General features: G+C 47.2%; 1 protein-coding gene across 3 annotated transcripts in view; it reads right to left on the bottom strand.

The window, feature by feature from the left end:
- RASSF2 (Ras association domain family member 2) overlaps positions 1-18,658 on the bottom strand; it is a 45,069-nt gene that overhangs the window by 11,099 nt on the left and 15,312 nt on the right. For all 3 annotated transcript variants that reach the window (XM_054467903.2, XM_054467901.2, XM_054467902.2), the window contains 5 exons: positions 11,321-11,411; positions 7,963-8,038; positions 5,803-5,954; positions 2,273-2,361; positions 78-238 (listed from right to left, as the gene is read on the bottom strand). In XM_054467903.2, the coding sequence (XP_054323878.1) occupies positions 78-238; positions 2,273-2,361; positions 5,803-5,954; positions 7,963-8,038; positions 11,321-11,379 (537 nt within the window). In that variant the 5' untranslated portion in view covers positions 11,380-11,411. The remainder of the gene's footprint in view (positions 1-77; positions 239-2,272; positions 2,362-5,802; positions 5,955-7,962; positions 8,039-11,320; positions 11,412-18,658) is intronic.

Genomic DNA, 18,658 nt, shown 5'->3' with positions numbered 1-18,658 from the left:
CATATGGCTGTAGCCCTGAGGTGGCATCTACCCAGGAAGAGGTCTTCCCCACTCCCCTGTCCCCCTGTCCACCTTACCTTATGGTTGTAGAAATGGCCGTTGATGGAGAAGCGGTGGCGTCTGATTCGCCGCTGGTCACTAGGCGTCCTCACATTGCCACGGCGACGCACCCCAACATCACTGCGTGTGCGCATCAGCTGTGGGGTGTCCTCCTGCAGGGGCTTCAGGCCCCTGGAGTCTGAGAGAGGAGAGGGAAATGAACCCTGTCTGTCTGGACCTGGGACATGGCACATGGTCCCCAATTTGTGGCCAGTGCTACAGCACCCACTGTCTCCAAAAATATATATTTTATACAAATAGTATTTTCTGCTGGGGGAAAAACATAATGCTGAATTTACAGAGAAGCTATACAGGGAAAAGTTCAGAGACCAGACTTCAGAGCCGGACTCCCTGGGTTCAAATCCCTGCTCCACAATTGCCGTATATCACTAACCTCTCTGTGCCTCGGTGTTTTTATATATAAAATAGGGATAATAATAATACCCACCTCAGAGGGTTACTGAGGGTTTAAATGAGTTAATATACATAAAGCACTTAGAATAGTGCCTGGCACAGGATAAGCATGATATAAGAGCTAACAAGATACTGCAAACGAACTCTGACACATGCTACCCACGGATGAACCTTGATGACATTACGCTAAGTGCAACAAGCCAATTACAAAACAGCAAATACTGAATGATTCCACTTACATGAGGTATTTAGCGTGTACCTCATATAAGTGTACCTCGTATAATTGAGGTACACTGTAAGTACATTCTAGGTACATTCAAAATTACAGAGACAGAGTAGAATGGTGGTTGCCAGGGGCTAAAGGGAGAAGGATACGGGGAGTTATTGGGAGTTTAATGGGTACAGAGTTTCAGTTTCACAAGATGGAAAGAGTTCTGGAGATGGATGGTGGTGACGGTTGCACAACATTATGAGTGCATTTAATACCACTGAACTGTACCACTTAAAATGGTTAAGATGGTAAACGTTATGTTATGTATATCTTACCACAATAAAAAATCAGAAAAAATAGAACATGTATCTAAAAATATATGGGGTTCCCATGGCATATTTCTATCCTTGTATGTGTATAAATATAAAATATTGACATTAATCACAAGTAGGTTAATCTGCTCTTATTAAAATATATTTAATCCATGTAATATAAAAAAGATTTTGCAAACTGACAATATCTATGAAAATTAAAAATGCATATGGCCTTAAACCCAGAAATTCCACTTGAAAGAATCCTACACGCTGACAAATGTGTGACATGGCACATGTATAGGCCACCGATTGCAAACTTGTTTGTCATAGCAGAGGCTGAAAATGATTTAAATGTCTACCAATAGGGAGTGATTATATAAATTATCCTTTTTCCATACAATGAAATAATGCAGAGCTGTAAAGAATAAGGAAGTTCTTTACAAATTTATATGGAAAAATTCCCCCAGATAAACTGTTAAATAAAAACTGGGGTCTGCACAATGCTACCACTTGTATAACTAGGGGAAGAAAAGAAAACTACAACCAACCAGGCGTGGTGACTCATGCCTATAATCTCAGCACTTTGGGAGGCTGAGGCGGGCAGATCACTTGAGGCCAGGAGCTCAAGACCAGCCTGGCCAACATGGCAAAAACCCGTCACCACTAAAAATACAAAAATTAGCTGGGCATGGTGGTGCATGCCTTTAATCCCAGCTACTCAGGAGGCTGAGGTGGGAGGATCACTTGAACCCAGGAAGCAGAGCCAAGATTGCACTACTGCACTGCATCCTCCTGGGTGACAGAGGGAGAGGGAAGGGAAGGGAAGGGGAGGGGAGAGGATGGGGGAGGGGAGGGGATGGGGGAGGGGAGGGGAGGGGGGAGGGGAGGGGAGGGGGGAGGGGAGGGGATGGGGGAGGGGAGGGGAGGAGAGGGGAGGGAGGGGGAGGGGAGGGAAGGGAAGGGGAGGGAAGGGAAGGGAAGGGAGAAAGAAATTACATCCACCTATAATGATATGTCGGTGTGTTTTGCTTATATTTGCATGGAGTATCCCACAAAGGATGTTCTTGGGATGCTTCTAGGTGGGTGGATGAGGTGGGTGACTTAATTCTCTCCCTTTGTATCTTGAACCATATACATTTTATATTCTCAAAAATAAATAACAGTTTACAACATCTATCACAGCGGTCTTCACACAGTTGGTCCCTAGCTGGAAGCACCCTCTACTTGCATGTACCTGTGGGGCTTGGCATCTGGTCACCCTCCGGCGGGGCATCCACTTCTGAGATCTGAACTTTGGGCACAGTCAGGGGCTTCAGGGTGGTTCTGGGGGTGGAGAAGACAAAGGGGAGGGGGTAGACTAGTTTAACCCCTGTGGAGAGATGCCCCCACACCCGCCGGACCCCACTCCTGCAAGTGGAGCACTTTGCTAGTGCCAGGCTGGGTACTGGCACACATCAGGTGATGAAGGGTGCAGATGGGCTGTGCCGAGCATCTCATGAAAGGCTGGCCCAGCTCCCAGGTCAAGCAGTGGGTGGGGCAGGGGGAGTTCCGGAGGGAGAAGATGTTCTTTTGCAGCATCTGCAGCAACACAAGCATCCAATTCATCAAGCCCAGGATGGAGAATACCAAGGAAAAAAACCCACGTGCTGCCTGCACTGCTTCTAAGCATGTATGGGTTCTATGGCTTATTTGGAAAACTCTAATAATGGCCATTTGTTTTGCAGGGTAAGATTCCAGTTTAGACTCACTGCTGTTGAAGAAATAACTCATAATTGCTTCTGGCATTTAAAAGGAATGGAAAGTAATAGGTTGGCCACAACAAGGGCAGGGGCAGCTTTGGAAGGGACATTGACAGTGTTCTTGGGGTGCAAGGACAGAGTCCTCATCCAAGCTGAAGAAAGAGTTACAAGTAGGCAGTCCAAGCTGAGACCCTAGTTTGCCATCATAACTGGCAAATAACTTCTCAAAGCCAAAGAGGACAAAGGGAGCAGCTCAGAAAAATATCCAAAATCAACAGAGGATTTGGCTAGAAAGGAGAATCATATTTGACCAATTAGGACCAACCCACGGTGAGAAGAGCATGGGCTCCCTGGGACCCAGTAGAGATAAACCTCATGTTCTGGGGAGGATCGTTTTCAGGAAGGACAATTAAAATGGAAAATCTGAAAGAACTTCCTATTGTAATTTAACTCATGTACTTCTGAGCCACAGAGTGGCCCTGGTCAGAGCTTCTGTTTTGCTTATATTTGCATGGAGTATCCCGCAAAGGATGTTCTTGGGATGCTTCTAAGTGGGTGGATGAGGTGGGTGACTAAAGAACACTTGGCACCCAGAGCAGCCACTCCCACTCCTTGATTTAAAGCCCTCATTCTTGCTGGAGCAGGAACCAGTCTCAGCATCCTTTTTTTCTCTCTTTTCTTTTTTTTTTTTTGGTGGGGCAGGAAGACAGAGTCTTGCTCTGTCACCCAGGCTGCAGTGCAGTGGTGCGATCTTGGCTTACTGCAATCTCCACCTCCCAGGTTCAAGTGATTGTCCTGCCTCAGCCTCCTAAGTAGCTGAGATTATAGCCATGTGTCACCGTGCCTGGTTTTTTTTTGTTGTTGTTGATGTTTGTTTTTCTTTTGTAGAGACAGGGTTTCACCATGTTGCCCAGGCTGAATTCCTGAGCTCAAGTGATCCGCCCGCCTCAGCCTCCCAAAGTGCTGGGATTATAGGCACGATCCACTGCACCCAGCCTCAAGATCCTTTCTTAAGACAGTAGTCCAGGCATTCACTGTATTATAGCTGACATCTAAATGACATCATTTACCATTCCTGAAAATTCTACCAAAGTATTTTGCAGGTTTCAAGAGTCAACCAAGACCAGCTTGATGCCACAGAGAAGGGAGAAGAAGTGGGCAGAGTGAAGGACCCCTTAGCAGCCCAAACCAAAGGCCACAGGGTCAAACAAAATCTAAAAAATCATCTCACTTAGGGAATAGAATAGTCTGGGGGTCGGGGTCAGGCTGTGAAATGGGCTTGGCCATTGGAAATCAAATACAGCGATAATACAGTATAGTATAACAAATACAGTACAGTGCAAAAAATACAGCTGGGCATGGTGGCTCACACCTGTAATCCCAGCACGTTGGGACGTCAAGGTGGGAGGACCACCTGACGCCAGGAGTTTGAGACAAACCTGTGCAACATAGTGAGACTCCATTTCTACAAAAAAGTACGAAAATTATCCAGGTAGGGCCAGGTATGGTGGCTCACACCTGTGGTCCCGGAACTTTGGGAAGTCAAGGAGGGTGGATAACTTGAGGTCACGAGTTCAAGACCAGCCTGGCCAACATGATGAAACCCCCTCTCTACCAAAAGATACAAAAATGGCTGGGTTTGGTGGTGGGCACCTGTAATCCCAGCTACTCAGGAGGCTGAGGCATGAATCGCTTGAACCCGAGAGGCAGAGGTTGCAGTGAGCCGAGATCGCATCACTGCACTCCAGCCTGGGCAACAGGAAAAAAAAAGGTCAGGGTGGGGCGATGTGCACCTATAGTCCCAGCTGCTGGGGAGTCTGAGTTGGGAGGATCACTTGAGCCTAGGAGGTTGAGGCTGCAGTGAGCTGTGATTAAGCCACTGCACTCCAGCCTGGGAAACAGAGTGAGACTTTGTCTCAAACAAAACAAAACAAAAACACGGTGATAGTGCTGAAAAGCAGAGCATGAAACCGGCAAAGCTGGATGAAACCAAAGAACCTTAGCCAGACATCCTAGCGCCTATAAGGAGGGCAACAATTTTCCTCCTTAAATCCCCCTGGAAAGAAACCAGACCAGCCCCAGGGCTCGCCACACAGTAGGTTTCTCTCAATTGTAGAGAAACATAGATTTGGCTGTGGAGTTTAGCAAAATGTTCAATGTGGCCAACAGAGAGGGCTTGGTTTTCATTTAAACCAGAAAAAAAAGGTCACTGTGGTTTTGGCTGAGAGGAGAGCACACTCCACCCAGGCTGGGGCCGAAGGCAGTCAGCATCAGCAGGTTTCAGGATGGAGCCAGGCTAGTCACTTGATCCTAAAACTCAAGTCCCAGAAAGACAATAAAGAGGGCATGCCTTGCTAGAGGCATTTGGTGGCGCATTTGGCAGCTTATTCAGCCATGGAGGATAAGGAGGGATGGACTAGGTCTTCCCAGCCCTTCTGGTGGGAACTTAGACTACCACCATCTCACCACACCCTGGCTTCCCGTGTGGTCTGCAGGGAGCAGACCCCTGGCTGATCTCGCTTGGCTGACTCCGACAGAGCCTGACATTCCTTTTCCTCTTCTAGGTTCCCCCAAGATTCAGAGAGCTTTGGTCAGAAGGTTCAAGTCATAAATGCTTTGGAGTGGGGCTATTCTATGAGGAGTGGTCCCAGTGGGGAGGGTGCTGGGGCATGGGGCACCCTGTTAGAAATCTGCAGGCTGGGCCTCACTAGCCACTAGCAACTCCACTCAGAGACTCCTGAGTTCTCCCTAAGGGAGGACTCTGACTCAGCAGCTCCCCTCGTATGACTCAGCAGCTCCCCTCCTGTGACCTCATCAGTGATTGCGGAGGCAGGAAGGGGGCCCAATCACAACCACGTCTGCCCCTTGTTCCTCATTCCAAGGCCAAGGCAGGTGGGCAGTAGAGGTACTAGGAGGAGGAGCCAGGGTCAGGGCTGGCTGGAAGAAGGCAGCATTTATCTGCTTGAGAACACATAGAACCCCCAGGCATCCCGGTCATCTCCCTGCCCCATCTCTCCTCACTCACCCCTGAGCCCCCAGGTTACAGCCGGAGTGCCAGGAGGAGGAGGACGGAGGGGGCCGAATGCGTTCGTTGTCATCCTGCATCTGCAGGCGAATGGGCCGGCGCAGGCCCCAGGAAATGTTCAGGAGCCCCTCCACGATGAACTCGTCTTCTTCCTGCCCACAGAGCAATCAGAGTGGTGAGCCTAGAAAAGCCCCCACAGAAGCCAAGACCATGCTGAAGGACAAATAACACATTCTTCATATGTCCTGGCTGGGGGCCCCCAGATTGTATGCACAGGATAGGGGCAGCTGCCCAGTTCATACCCCAGCTCTGAGAAACTACTCCAGATCCTGAAGCTGACCTCACAGGTCAGCACAAAAGTTGCTGTGAAATTCAAATACGTAGGTGTAAATTATAAAAAGCATTGTTTTTCTTTTTATCCTAATGACTTTTAAAGAAAGTGGAATACATTTCTTAAAATAAGTGAGATTAGCCTTGCTAACAGAAGCAAGAACTGGAGTTAGCTACGTCCCATCCCCTACTATGGAAAATGATGTCTCTTTAGCTATAACATATGTTTAGCAATCCAACCTGGTGGTTGAAGGAAATTTAAAGCAACATTTGCCGAAGTTTATTCTACAGAACATCAGCTCCTCTAGCAGATGAACTGTTGTCTTTAAAAGGGTGTCAGGTGATCATGAGCTGGGAGAGGCTATGCTAATCAGATTTCCAAACAGCAGAATGTCCCAGGTTCTGTAATAAACTAATGGGCTAAATGACAACTCTCCAACAGTTGAATAAATCTTGCAGGAGTCCCCAATTTATACTCAAAGGTTGCTGACTAATTAGACATTAAATGTAAAACCATTCTAGAGGCATTTATATGTTCTATCCCAAAGAATTGGGACTCGCTTATGACTACGAAATCCTTTAATCATGGAGCACTTTTAATCATTTATTCTATAGGACATAACCCAGGAAAGCTATTTAAGAACTAAAATCTTGCATGGCCCAGCTGCTGATTAGTAAAAGCTTGAAGGACAATCCCTAAAAGAATTAGTTCTCCTCCCTACAGTCTCAGAAAAACCTTTTTGAAGCCATGTTTTATGGGCTGATCATGTTAGATCTGGGTCATGGGACACATCTTTAGGACAAGCCCCGTAGGTGAAAATGACATCAGCCCATTGAGCAACTAACTTGGGCCCCAAAATCATCCTCAAAGAGGGCGGAAGGAATAAAAGAAGGAAGGAGAGAAATGAAACAATTTTAGGGCACTTAGGAGTCTCGGGGAGGAAGGCTTTATGTAAACATAGGCAATTTACATGGCCTTCCCCTGCTCAAGGTGGGCATCATTCCTTTATACAATTGTAGGTCAAAATTTAACCCAAAACAGGATTTTGTCTAAGTGGAGTGGTTTGAGGGACACAGAATAGGCCACTACATCCCACATACTGTCCCCAAGCAACCTGCCCCAGCAGCTGAAATTCCACCATCTGTTATCTGTTTCTATGGATTAAATCGCCACAGCTTGATAACCTGAAAATGTCTTTCAAAGGGCATTACACATATGGACCTTTTTATCAGTCACAGGCGCTTGAGTATACAGTACCCTACCAGACTCCTTTATAACTCATCATCTATCTGATAACAGGCTTTAGAGAAATGGATACAGGATGAGTAAGCTCAGTTTTGGGATGGGAATCAGATGAATAACAAAAGCAACCTAGGATGACCAGGCGTGGGACAGGCCAAGTGCTACCATTGAGAGCTTATGTGCTTTGCTCAGGTCACTGCAGTGATAGGACTTGGGCCCAAGTGTTTAAACACAGAGGACTGGGTGGGGTTCCCGAATTGCCCCATGAGAGAACGTCTGCTTGGGAGCCACCTGGAAAGGTCATTTCATGGATGCTCCCTCTGGAGAATCTCCCCCATGAGACTGGGCTAGCCCAGCCACACTTCTACAGGAATGTCTCTGGAACACGTCTCTGAAACATTCATCCTTTTTGAAACAAAACTGGGCCTGTAGTCTTCTTCCAAAGAACCCCAAGGACTCTACCTAGCATCTTAAATGAGAAGCAGGAGAGGCAGTGTTCTCTTGGGATCTCAGGGACCTTCAGACCCAGGACACATGGTGACAAGGCCTGGACTAGCCAATCAGGGCCTTCCCTGGGGACTCCTTACCTCCCGGTGCCGGAGCTGTAAATTCTGGCCTTCATAGTACAAGTTGTAGGTCTTCAGATGCAAGAGAAGTTCATTTCTTAGGGGAAAAAATAGAACAGGTATAACATTATCAGCTGAAGCCACTTATAATGTAGTTGTTCCCTCTTTCTCTCACCTCTCACGTGGCCTTCAGTCACCCCACTTTGGGTAATTGTCCACATGTACATACACACACATGCACACACACACAGAGTTCTGCCGCCACCACCCCATAACCATCATCCCCCAGGATCAAAGTCAAGAGTGAGCACCACCCCAGAACAATGCTGAATGTAAGGAGCAACTCCAGGACACCAAGGCGGGCCTCATCTACCAACAATACTCCCAAACTCAAGCTGAATAAGCAGGTGTTAATAAGCCATGGATTCACTGAGGCAAACACTTCAGAGCCCACAGACAGCGATTCTCCTGCCTGGCTGTGGCCTCTTCTCCCTCAAGCACGCTGTGAGTGAGGAAAGGACAATAATGACAGGCCTTCACAAAACTCAGAAGGCCAGGCATGGTGGATCACGCCTGTAATCCCAGCACTTTGGGAGGCCAAGACTGGCGGATCATTTGAGGTCAGGAGTTCGAGACCAGCCTGGCCAACATGGTGAAACCCCATCTCTAATAAAAATACAAAAAATTAGCCAGGCGTGGTGGTGCACGCCTGTATTCCCAGCTACTCAGGAGGCTGAGGCAAGAGAATCACCTGAACCTCAGAGGCAGAGGTTACAGTGAGCTGAGATCATGCCACTGCACTCCAGCCTGGGCAACAGAGTGAAACTCTGTCTCCGAAAAAAAACAAAAGACTCAGAAGCTTCCAGGCTGTTCAGAAGTGAAATGAGACAGGTTTGAGCCACACTAACTTATGCTTCATAGACATGACCTTATCATGTGTTTAAAAACTTGCGGCCGGGAGCAGTGGTTCACGCCTGTAATCCCAGCACTTTGGGAGGCTGAGATGGGCGGATTGCCTGAAGTCAGGAATTCAAGACCTGTCTGGCCAACATGGTGAAACCCCATCTCTACTAAAAATACAAAAAAAAAAATTTAGCCAGGCATGGTGATGTGCACCTGTAATCCCAGCTACTCGGGAGGCTGAGGCAGGAGAATGGCGTGAACCTGGGGGGTGGAGGTTGCAGTGAGCCAAGATCGCGCCACTGCACTCCAGCCTGGGCAACAGAGCGAGACTCCGTCTCAAAAAAAAAAAAAAACTTGCAAACCCCCATCAGCATCAGAATGGGTGAATAAAGGAAGCAATAGCCACACAACGGAAAACTATCAGCGAAGAGAATGTGAATGAACTACACAACTACACGCATGTGTCTGACTCATGGGAATTATAGGATATGTGCTTTTCTTGTGTCTAGCTTCTTTCACAAAAAAGCACAGATCATATTCCGTTGATATAAAGTTCAAAATGGAGTGTTAGAATTCAGGATAGTGGTTCACCTTGGGGAGTAGTGACAAGAAGTGGGCATGAGGTGGCTTCTGGGCCCTGGCAATACTTTTTCAGTTCTAAAAATTAAAAACTAAAAACTCTTAGAAACTCCCCCTCTGAGCCCAGTACTGGACCTCCTGAGCCACCAAGTTTTCCAAGTGGCTGCACTGGGAATACAGCTCTACTGCACGTGGCCAGAGAGGAGATTTCACCCTCTTTGTGATCAGGGAAATCCCTCATCAACCCTGAGAATGCACAAGTCAAGTTTCATCTGAAAGTACATGTTTTGCACTCCAGGTGGGATGAGAGGGGAGAGAGGTGGAGGGGGCCACTATGCGCTTTTGTCTAGTCTCAAGTAAGAGGTGGCAGAGTTCAGCCTCTCTGAGCCCAGCCATTCAGTGGAGAGATTTTGGACCACACCAGGAGTCAAAACCCACTGGAAATGCCAAGAAACTCCTGACAAGTTAAACCTAGATAAATCAGCGTGATTCTATGCAAGCTGAAATGAATTTGTGGAAAATGTGATTCCAAATAACCCAAGGCAAAAGGCCATTTGGTACTTTTGAACACACAGATCTGAAACTGGGATAGAAAATCACTGGTTGGTAGAAGTCCCTGGGGAAATCTGTCCACAAAGAGATAAGAATGGTCAGATGTTACAAAACATGTGTCAAGTGTGCCTAAGGACTTCAAACAATTTAGTCTCAGATAAATTAAATATTTCATTAAGATAGGGAAATTCTGGCTGGGCGCGGTGGCTCACGCCTGTAATCCCAGCACTTTGGGAGGCCAAGGCGGGTGGATCACCTGAGGTCAGGTGTTCAAGACCAGACCGGCCAACATGGTGAAAGCTCACCTCTACTAAAAATTAAAAAATTAGCTGGGTGTGGTGGTGCATGCCTATAATCCCAGCTACCCAGGAGGTTGAGGCAGGAGAATCACTTGAACCCAGGAGGCAGAGGCTGCCGTGAACTGAGATCACGCCACTGCACTCCAGCCTAGGTGACAGAGGGAGATTCCTTCCAAAAAAAAAAAAAAACATAGAGAAATCCTATTCCTATGCTGGAACTTCCAATTCAAGGGTCTATTTTGGCTCAAGCCCAGTCACATTAGCGAAAAGCCTGAGCTCAAGAGACTTTAGTACACAGAAAGCAATTAAATCGTCCCCTTCTATTCAGAGGGCACCTGTGCCAATTTTAGCCAGAACCGGAGCAGCCCAGGGACACACTACCCCAGCCAGGACTCCCCGGGAACACCACGGGCAGGAGGGGGAGCAGTGTCTGAGTCTGTTCTGGCTGCTGGACCATAGACTGGGTGGCTTCTAAACAACAGAAATTCATTTCTCACAGCTCTGGTGGCCAGAAAGTCCAAGGCCAAGGTACAGTCAGTGTCTGGTGACAGCCCTGTCCTCACAGAGAGAGCCTTCTCACTGCATCTTCACACTGTGGAGGAAAAACAATCTCCCTTGGCCTTTTATGAGGGTACTTAGATCTAATCACATCCCAGAGGCCCCACCTCTTATACCTGCACCTTGGGGTGAAGTTTCCACATAGGAATTTGGGGGAGACACAAACATTCAGAAGATAGCGAACTGCCACCAGCCAACTCCTCCTCCTGGAAGCCTTCCAGGACACCACATCTTTTGAGCCCCCAAAGGTTCTGCGTCTTGACTTTACTTCACCTCCAGGCCAGGCTCTCGGGGCATGTTTTTATCTATAGCAGCAGCCCTGAAGCTCTTACAAGTCCAAGTTCAGCTGCTTGGCTCCTTCCCCCACTCAGGAGCCCCGCCAGTCTGATGTACAGGGGAGGCCCCTCTGCCAGTGGCTGCCGTCCACCCACAACATCCCAGCACAGGACTGGTCACTGAGGACAAAACACCCTAGCAAAACATCTTACTTGGAAATGTATTTATCTTGTCCACACGGGACTAGGGATGTTTGGTGGCTGTAGTCCATTCTTCCTTTCTCTTTTCATCAGAAGGAGAGGCCTATATTTGGAAGGGGAAGACAGAGGTTAAAGTCAGGTTGTGTCCTTGGGAACTCAGCAGAACTTGGGGTGGGGAGGGGGCAGAAAATTGGATGCCATGGCTCTCCATTCCTCCCCACCCAGATCCACAGCTAACACTGACCCAAGGCTGTGAGAGGCAACACTGCTGGCTGCTGCCTCAGCTTGCCACAGCCTCTGAGAACAAACACCCAAAGGAAAGATGACAACCCTTGGACAATCCAAGCACAAATGCCCCAGCCACAGAGCACACTGACACCCACATTGGTTCCAAGGACGACTGACGAGTCCTCCTCTCTGAAGAGACTGTCACAACACAGAATAGAGAGTTATCTCAGGGACAGCCTGATTCTACTGAGGTCTACTGAGGATGGGTAGACCACCTAAAAATGCCCAAATACAGCGGAGTGCAAGAAATCACAGTATTTGTCTACAGACACCACTAAAATATTACAATGTGAAAGACAATTTAATTATAACAATACATTACAAAAACACAGGTAACAAAACTATGGGTCTAATTTTGTTTAAAATCTATGTAAGTATAAAATATGCATATATATACACACATTTACATGTATAAATATTTATTCAGATAGGTATATATATATATATATATATATATATATATATATGTCAGGATTTCTCAACCTTGGCACTATTACCATTTGTTTTGTTTTGTTTTGTTTTTTGAGAAAGAGTCTCACTGTCTTCACCCAGGCTGGAGTGCAGTGGTATGATCTCGGCTCACTGCAACCTCTCTCTCCCAGGTTCAGGTGATTCTCTTGCCTCAGCCTCCCAAGTAGCTGGAACTACAGGTGCCCACCGTCACGCCAGGCTAATTTTTTGTATTTTTAGTAGAGGAGGGGTTTCACCATGTTGGCCAGGCTGGTCTCAAACTCCTGACCTCAGATGATCCGCCCGCCTCAGCCTCCCAAAGTGCTGGGATTACAGGCGTGAGCCACCGCGCCCAGCAGCACTATTACCATTTGGAGCTGGCCCATTCTTTTTTAATTTCTATTTGTAGAGAAGCGATGTCACTTTGTCACCTGGGCTGGGAGTGCAGTGGCATGACCATAGCTCACTGCAGCCTCAAATCCCTGGGCTCCCTCGATCCCCCTGTCTCAGCCTCCCGAGTAGCTGGAACTACAGGTGTGCCCCACCACCGCTGGCCTTGGACTGTTCTTTGTCGTGGGACTGTCTTGTGCATTTCAGGTGTTTAGCAGCATCTCTGGCTTCTACTCACTAGATGCCAGCAGCACTACCCCAGTGACGATGACCAAAACTGTCGCCAGACACTACTAAGTGTCCCCAGGGGCAAAATCACACTACTCACAACAGCCCAAAGGTGGAAGCAACCCAAGTGTCCATTGAAGGATGAGCAGATAAACAAAATGGAGTATATGCATCCAGTGGAATATTATTCAGCCTTAAAAAGGAAGGAAAGGCTGGCACATGCTAGAACATGGGTGAACCTTGAACACATTATAACAGGCCACACCCAAAAAGAAAAATACCGTATGATTCCACTTTTATAAGGTACCTAGAGTAGTCAAAATCAGAGACTGATTTTATAGAATGGTGATTCTTCAAAAAGTAGAACAGTGGTTGCCAGGGGCTGGGAAGAAGGGGAAATGGAGAGTTTCTTAATGGCTACAGAGTGTGCAAAGGAAGAGAGTTCTGGAGATAGACGGCGGTGATGGTTACACAACATGTGAAGGTACTTAATGCCACTGAACTGGACACTTTAAATGGTTAAGATGGTAAACTTTATGTGTATTTTACCACTATATACATATATACGTATGTGTGTGTGTATATATATATATATTTTTTTTTTTTTTTTTTTTTTAGACAGAGACTCACTGTTACCCAGGCTGGAGTGCAGTGGCATAATCTCAGCTCACTGCAGCCTCGACTTTCCCAGGCTGGAGTAATCCTCCCACCTCAGCCTCCCAAGTAGCTGCGACTAAAGGCATGTGCCACGATGCCCAGCTAGTTTTTTGCATTTTTAGTAGAGATGGGGTTTTGCCATGTTGCCCAGGCTGGTCTTGAACTCCTGGACTCAAGCAACCTGCTTGCCTCGGCCTCCCAAAGTGCTGGGATTACAGGCATGAGCCACCGCACCCAGCCCACAATATATTTTTTAAGTGGAAGAGGGAAGCATAGGAACCAGTATTACAATGACACAATGTGAGACGGATTCGACCTCCTGGAAGAAGGATCCATGACCCGAGGGACACAGACAGCCTCTAGAAGCTGGAAAAGCAAGAAAACAGACTTGTCTTAGAGTCTCCAGAAAAGAACACATCCCTGTTGATACCTTGATGTTAGCTCAGTGAGATTCGTGTCAGACCTTGGAACTACAGAACTGTGAGATAATCAATTAGTGCTGGCCAGGCATGGTGGTTCATGCCTATGACTGCAATACTTCGTGAAGCCGAGGCAGGAGGATCACTCAAGGCCAGGAGTTCGAGACCAGCCTTATCAACAGCAGGAGACCCCGTCTCTACAACAAAATTTAAAAATTAGCTGGATATGGTGGCACGCACATGTAGTCCTAGCTACTTGGCAGTCTAAGGTAGGAGCATTGCTTGAGCCCAGGAGCTCAGGGCTGCAGTGAGCTATGATCATACCACTTTACTCTAGCCTGGGCAACAGAGTAAGACGTTGTCTCTTAAAAAAATAATAAAATAAGGCCAGGCGCAGTGGCTCACACCTGTAATCTCAGCACTTCAGGAAGCCGAGGAGGGAGACTCGCTTGAGCCCAGGAGTTCAAGACCAGCCTGGGCAACATGGGGAGATCCCATCCCTACAAAAAATAAAAAATTAGCCAAATGTGGTAGCGTGCACCTCTGGTCCCAGCTACTAGGGAGGCTGAGGCAGGAGGATAAATTGGGCCCAGGAGATCAAGGCTGCAGTGAGCCACAATCACGTCACTGCACTCTAGCCTGGTCGACAGAGTAAGCCCATCTCAAAATAAATTAATTAAATTAAATAATAAAATAAAATAAAAATACTTTAAGCCACTAAGTTTTGGTAACTTGTTACTGCAAGTTACCATGGGCTGATTCCATTAAGAAAACTCAGACCCTACCAGTGTCCCCAAAAGTGGGACCCTGAGAACACAATTGGTCTCTCTAAATTTTAAATTTTATTATTCTTTTTACTTTTCCAAAAAAGGAAGAATAATCTGATCATGAAAACCGGAGTACACATGCAATGCACAAAAAGAAAAAAAGGAAAATCGAGCTAGTGAGAAAGCTTTCTTTTTTTTTTTTTTTTAGACGGAGTCTAGCTCTGTTGCCCAAGCTGGAGTGCAGTGGTGCGATCTCAGCTCACTGCAACTTCTGCCTCCCAGGTTCAAGCAATTCTCCTGCCTCAGCCTCCTGAGTAGATAGAATTACAGGTACGTGCCACCACGCTCAGCTAATTTTTTGTATTTTTAGTGGAGATGGGGTTTCACCATGTTGGCCAGGCTGGTCTTGAACTCCTGACCTCAGGTGATCTGCCCGCCTCGGCCTCCCAAAGTGCCGGGTTTACGGCCTGAGCCACCACGCCCGGCCAAATCTTTTCTTTCTTAAGTGACAACTACCCATAACTAGTCAGTGCCCCTTTTTCTAAAAAGGTGCCCCTTCTACGCATGTGTAAATTTACACATTCAACAAGCATTTATTGTGTGTCTACAACGTGCCAAGCATCGTGCTTCACAATGGTGGCTCAGCAGTCGAGGAAACAAGGTACATGGTGCAAGAGGAGGGGGACGTGTGGGGGCAGAGGGCTCTGTTAAGGGAGGGTGAGTGCTATGGTAGCAAACAGGAAGGACACCTACGGATGAGGGTGGGGTCCTGGGGGGCTTTCTGGAGGAAGAGACCTCTAAACTGAGACCTCAGTGTTGGCAAAGATGAGAGGCGAGTAGGTCCAGGCAGAAAGAGCAGGCAATTTGGAACTGTGTGAGATGGGGTGGCATGAGCAGAACCCCAACCTGGTGAGGAGTCTGGACTTCATCTGGTGGGCAATGCTGGGCCATGTGTGTGTGGAGGATGAAGAATGTCCCCAGAGACACCCGGGCCCCGACCTGGAGACTGTGAATATTACCTTATATGGTAACAGGGACTCTGCAGATGTGATTAAATGAAGGATCTTGAAATGAAGAGACTATCCTGGATTATCTGGGGGGCCCTAAATGTAACCACCAGTGTCCTTATAAGAGGGAGGCTCTGCCACAGCAGAGAGAAGGCGACGTGACAACTGCAGCAGAGGGAGAAATCTGAAGACGCTGCACTGTGGACGAAGACGGAGGAAGGGGCCATGAACCTTGAAGGCAGTTCACAAGCTGGGAAAGGCAAGGACACAGATTTGCCCCAGAGCCCCTGGTGTGAGCAGAGCCCTACCACCACCTTAGTTTTGGCCCAGAGAAACTGACTTCAAGACTTCTGGACTCCAGAACATAAGTATTACATTTCTGTTATTTTAAACCACCAAGACCATAGTCATTTTTCTCGGCAGCAAGAGGAAAACAAGGAGAATTCCGAGGGCAGGGCTGTGATCTGATGTACATTTTGGAAAGGTCACCCACCCAACGCCTTGCTCTGTGGAGAAATAATCCGGGAGAAGAGCGGCCAGGGGACCAGTTGAGAGGCCAGAGCCTGAGTTGGAGAGACAGACTCGAGAGAGTTCGAAGAAGAGGAAAGTCGTGATGCGGAAAGCACACCCTTTGGGGAAAAGAGTGTGCTGCCGGATGAAATGTGGGGTGACAGGCAGAGCCCTGGTGATGCACAGGCTGCTGGCGAGGACCACAACGTAGGCAGAGGTGCCACCTTCACAGTCACTGATGTGAGGACCAGGACTGAGTTTCAGGCAGGCCCATGGAAACTTCCGGTGCAGATAACCAGAAGTACAGCAGGCCTGGGGCCCCGGAGAGCGATTCCTGGCACGTGAGGTGAGGGGAGAGGATGAGGTCATCGGGAAAGAACAGAAGGGGTGAAGGGGGCGGGGCCTAGGGAAGGGTTCTGATTAAGCCAGTGGGTCAGCATGGGTAGAGGAAGGAGTCCCTGGAGAAACAGGGAAAACAGGAGACATGGTACCAAGGAAGCCCAGGAAACAAGGGGCCTCGAGAAGGAGGCCAAGGCCAGCAGAGCCAGGAGCTGGTGGTCAGAGCCCAAGGAAGGGGAACCCGGAGCAGCCTCTGTTAAACCATGCAAAGGTCATGGGAGAACTCAGCCAGAGCTGATCGTGCAGCCTGGTTGGAGTGGAAATCAGGTGAACGGTGCCTGCTGTCGGCAGCCCTTCTCACTCTCAACACTGGAGTCTTTCTTCAGCCAGAGGAAATGTTATTCTATCTTTCTTTGATTATGTCTCCTCTTCCTCCCATTCTTGGTTCTTTTTTTGAGACGGTGTCTGGTTCTGTCACCCAGGCTGGGGTACAGTGGAGCCATCATAGCTCACTGCAGCCTCAAACTCCTGGCCTCAAGCGATCCTCCCGCCTCAGCCTCCCGAAGGGATTAAAGGCACGGGCTGCCACACCCAGGTAATTTTTTTCTTAATTTTTCTTTTATAGAGACAGGATCTTGTTATGTTAACCAAGCTGGTCTTGAACTCCTGGCCTCAAGTGATTCTCCCACCTCGGCCTCCCAAAGTGCTGGGATTATAGTGAGCCACTGCACCTGGTCCATTCTTGGTTCTTCTGCAATCTCTTCTCTCTCTAGCACTATGCATCCATCCACCCTGGCAGCTACCCTCCATCTCCTTATTTTTCTCAGAATTCTCCAGCTAATCTTCTAATTCACCAATTGAATTTTCTCCAGGGCTCTCTCTTTCGTTCTTTACCTCCAACATAACCTATCATTTGGTAATTTAGTTCTGCATCTGTCCTGCTCTTAAGACAATTCTTTTTAATACCATGTCTTCTTAAATCTACTGAGAATACCAGTTAGAGAATTTGATTCTTAAAACTATTTGGTTCTACAGAAAAAAATAGCCAGAGCAATGAAACAATAAACATATAGAAATAGACCCAAATATATCTGGGAACATGGAATGTAAGCAGCAGTTCTAAATAGCAGGGGAAAGGTAGCTTAATTTTTTAAAATATCCCTAGAGAATTCGCTGGCCTTTGGAAGGGGGAAGACAGGGAAGTGAAATCGCTGGCTTACTCCTTCCACCAAAAGAAATAACTGAACCAAAAATTTAAACATTAAAAAATAAAATGCTAAAGAAATTGATACCAACCTGTGAAAATTTTAAACTTCTGTTTAGAAAAAAAAAAAAAAAGGACACTATACAAAGTCAAAAAGGCAAATTGAAAACTGGGGAAAAATATTTACAAAACATATGGTAAAGGGCTAATGTCCTTAATACATAAAGGGCTTTAATAAATCAGTAAGAAAAAGGTCCTATGTTCATTCATAAAATGGGCAAAGGACATGCACAATAGTTCATGGAAAACTCAATACAAGTAATTAATAAATCCATGAAAAGGTGTTCAACTTCCCTCATCACCCTACTTTTTACTTACCAGATTGATACACATCAGATAGTCTGACGGCCCCGACTGTGGGAATTTTCTAGGGCTCAGCCACTCTCTACCTGTTGGGTGATCTCACTAAGGCCATAGCTATAACTCCGACCTATGGGCTCATGTTGCCCCATCTTTGTCTATGGCCTGACTTCTCCCCACCTTTTTTCTTACTTTGACATTTCTTGGGAAAAGAGTATTAAGAAAATATTTGCACAGCCTAACCCAAAGTTGAACTGAAATTACAGGTAGGTGATTCTAGGACCCAATCCCTCTTTTGCCCCATTCAGGTCATCTGCACCTTTCTTCACAAATTTTCCAACCACCCTCACACAGCACTGGCTCCCTGCAGCCAGCTAAAGACACTAAGCTACATTCACATCCACCTTAAGGCAAACAACAGCAGCACTAACAGAGGGCCGGAAATTCACAGTTAATTCTGATATTCCTTAAACAGAGCATTGTTCCTCACACAAGGAAGGTCAGAGGAAGAAGGTTTGTGGAACAGGAATGTGGATTCAATTGGATTCAACTGGACACTTCCTCCAAGGGTGCCTGCCAGTATCTGTGGCCTTGGAGACAGGGATTCGTTCAGCTGGCTGGTTGTAATGCTTCTGCCTCCCCTGTTATTATCCAGAATTTATGGCACTCTCCTGGGCTCCAAAATGCCTTGTAAGAACCATTTACGATCATCACTTCCCACAGTGCCTTGG

The sequence above is a fragment of the Pongo pygmaeus genome, chromosome 21 (assembly GCF_028885625.2).
Source record: "Pongo pygmaeus isolate AG05252 chromosome 21, NHGRI_mPonPyg2-v2.0_pri, whole genome shotgun sequence".
In the NCBI taxonomy this organism is placed as follows: Eukaryota; Metazoa; Chordata; class Mammalia; order Primates; family Hominidae; genus Pongo; species Pongo pygmaeus.
This window is presented reverse-complemented; position numbering and strand designations above follow the sequence as displayed.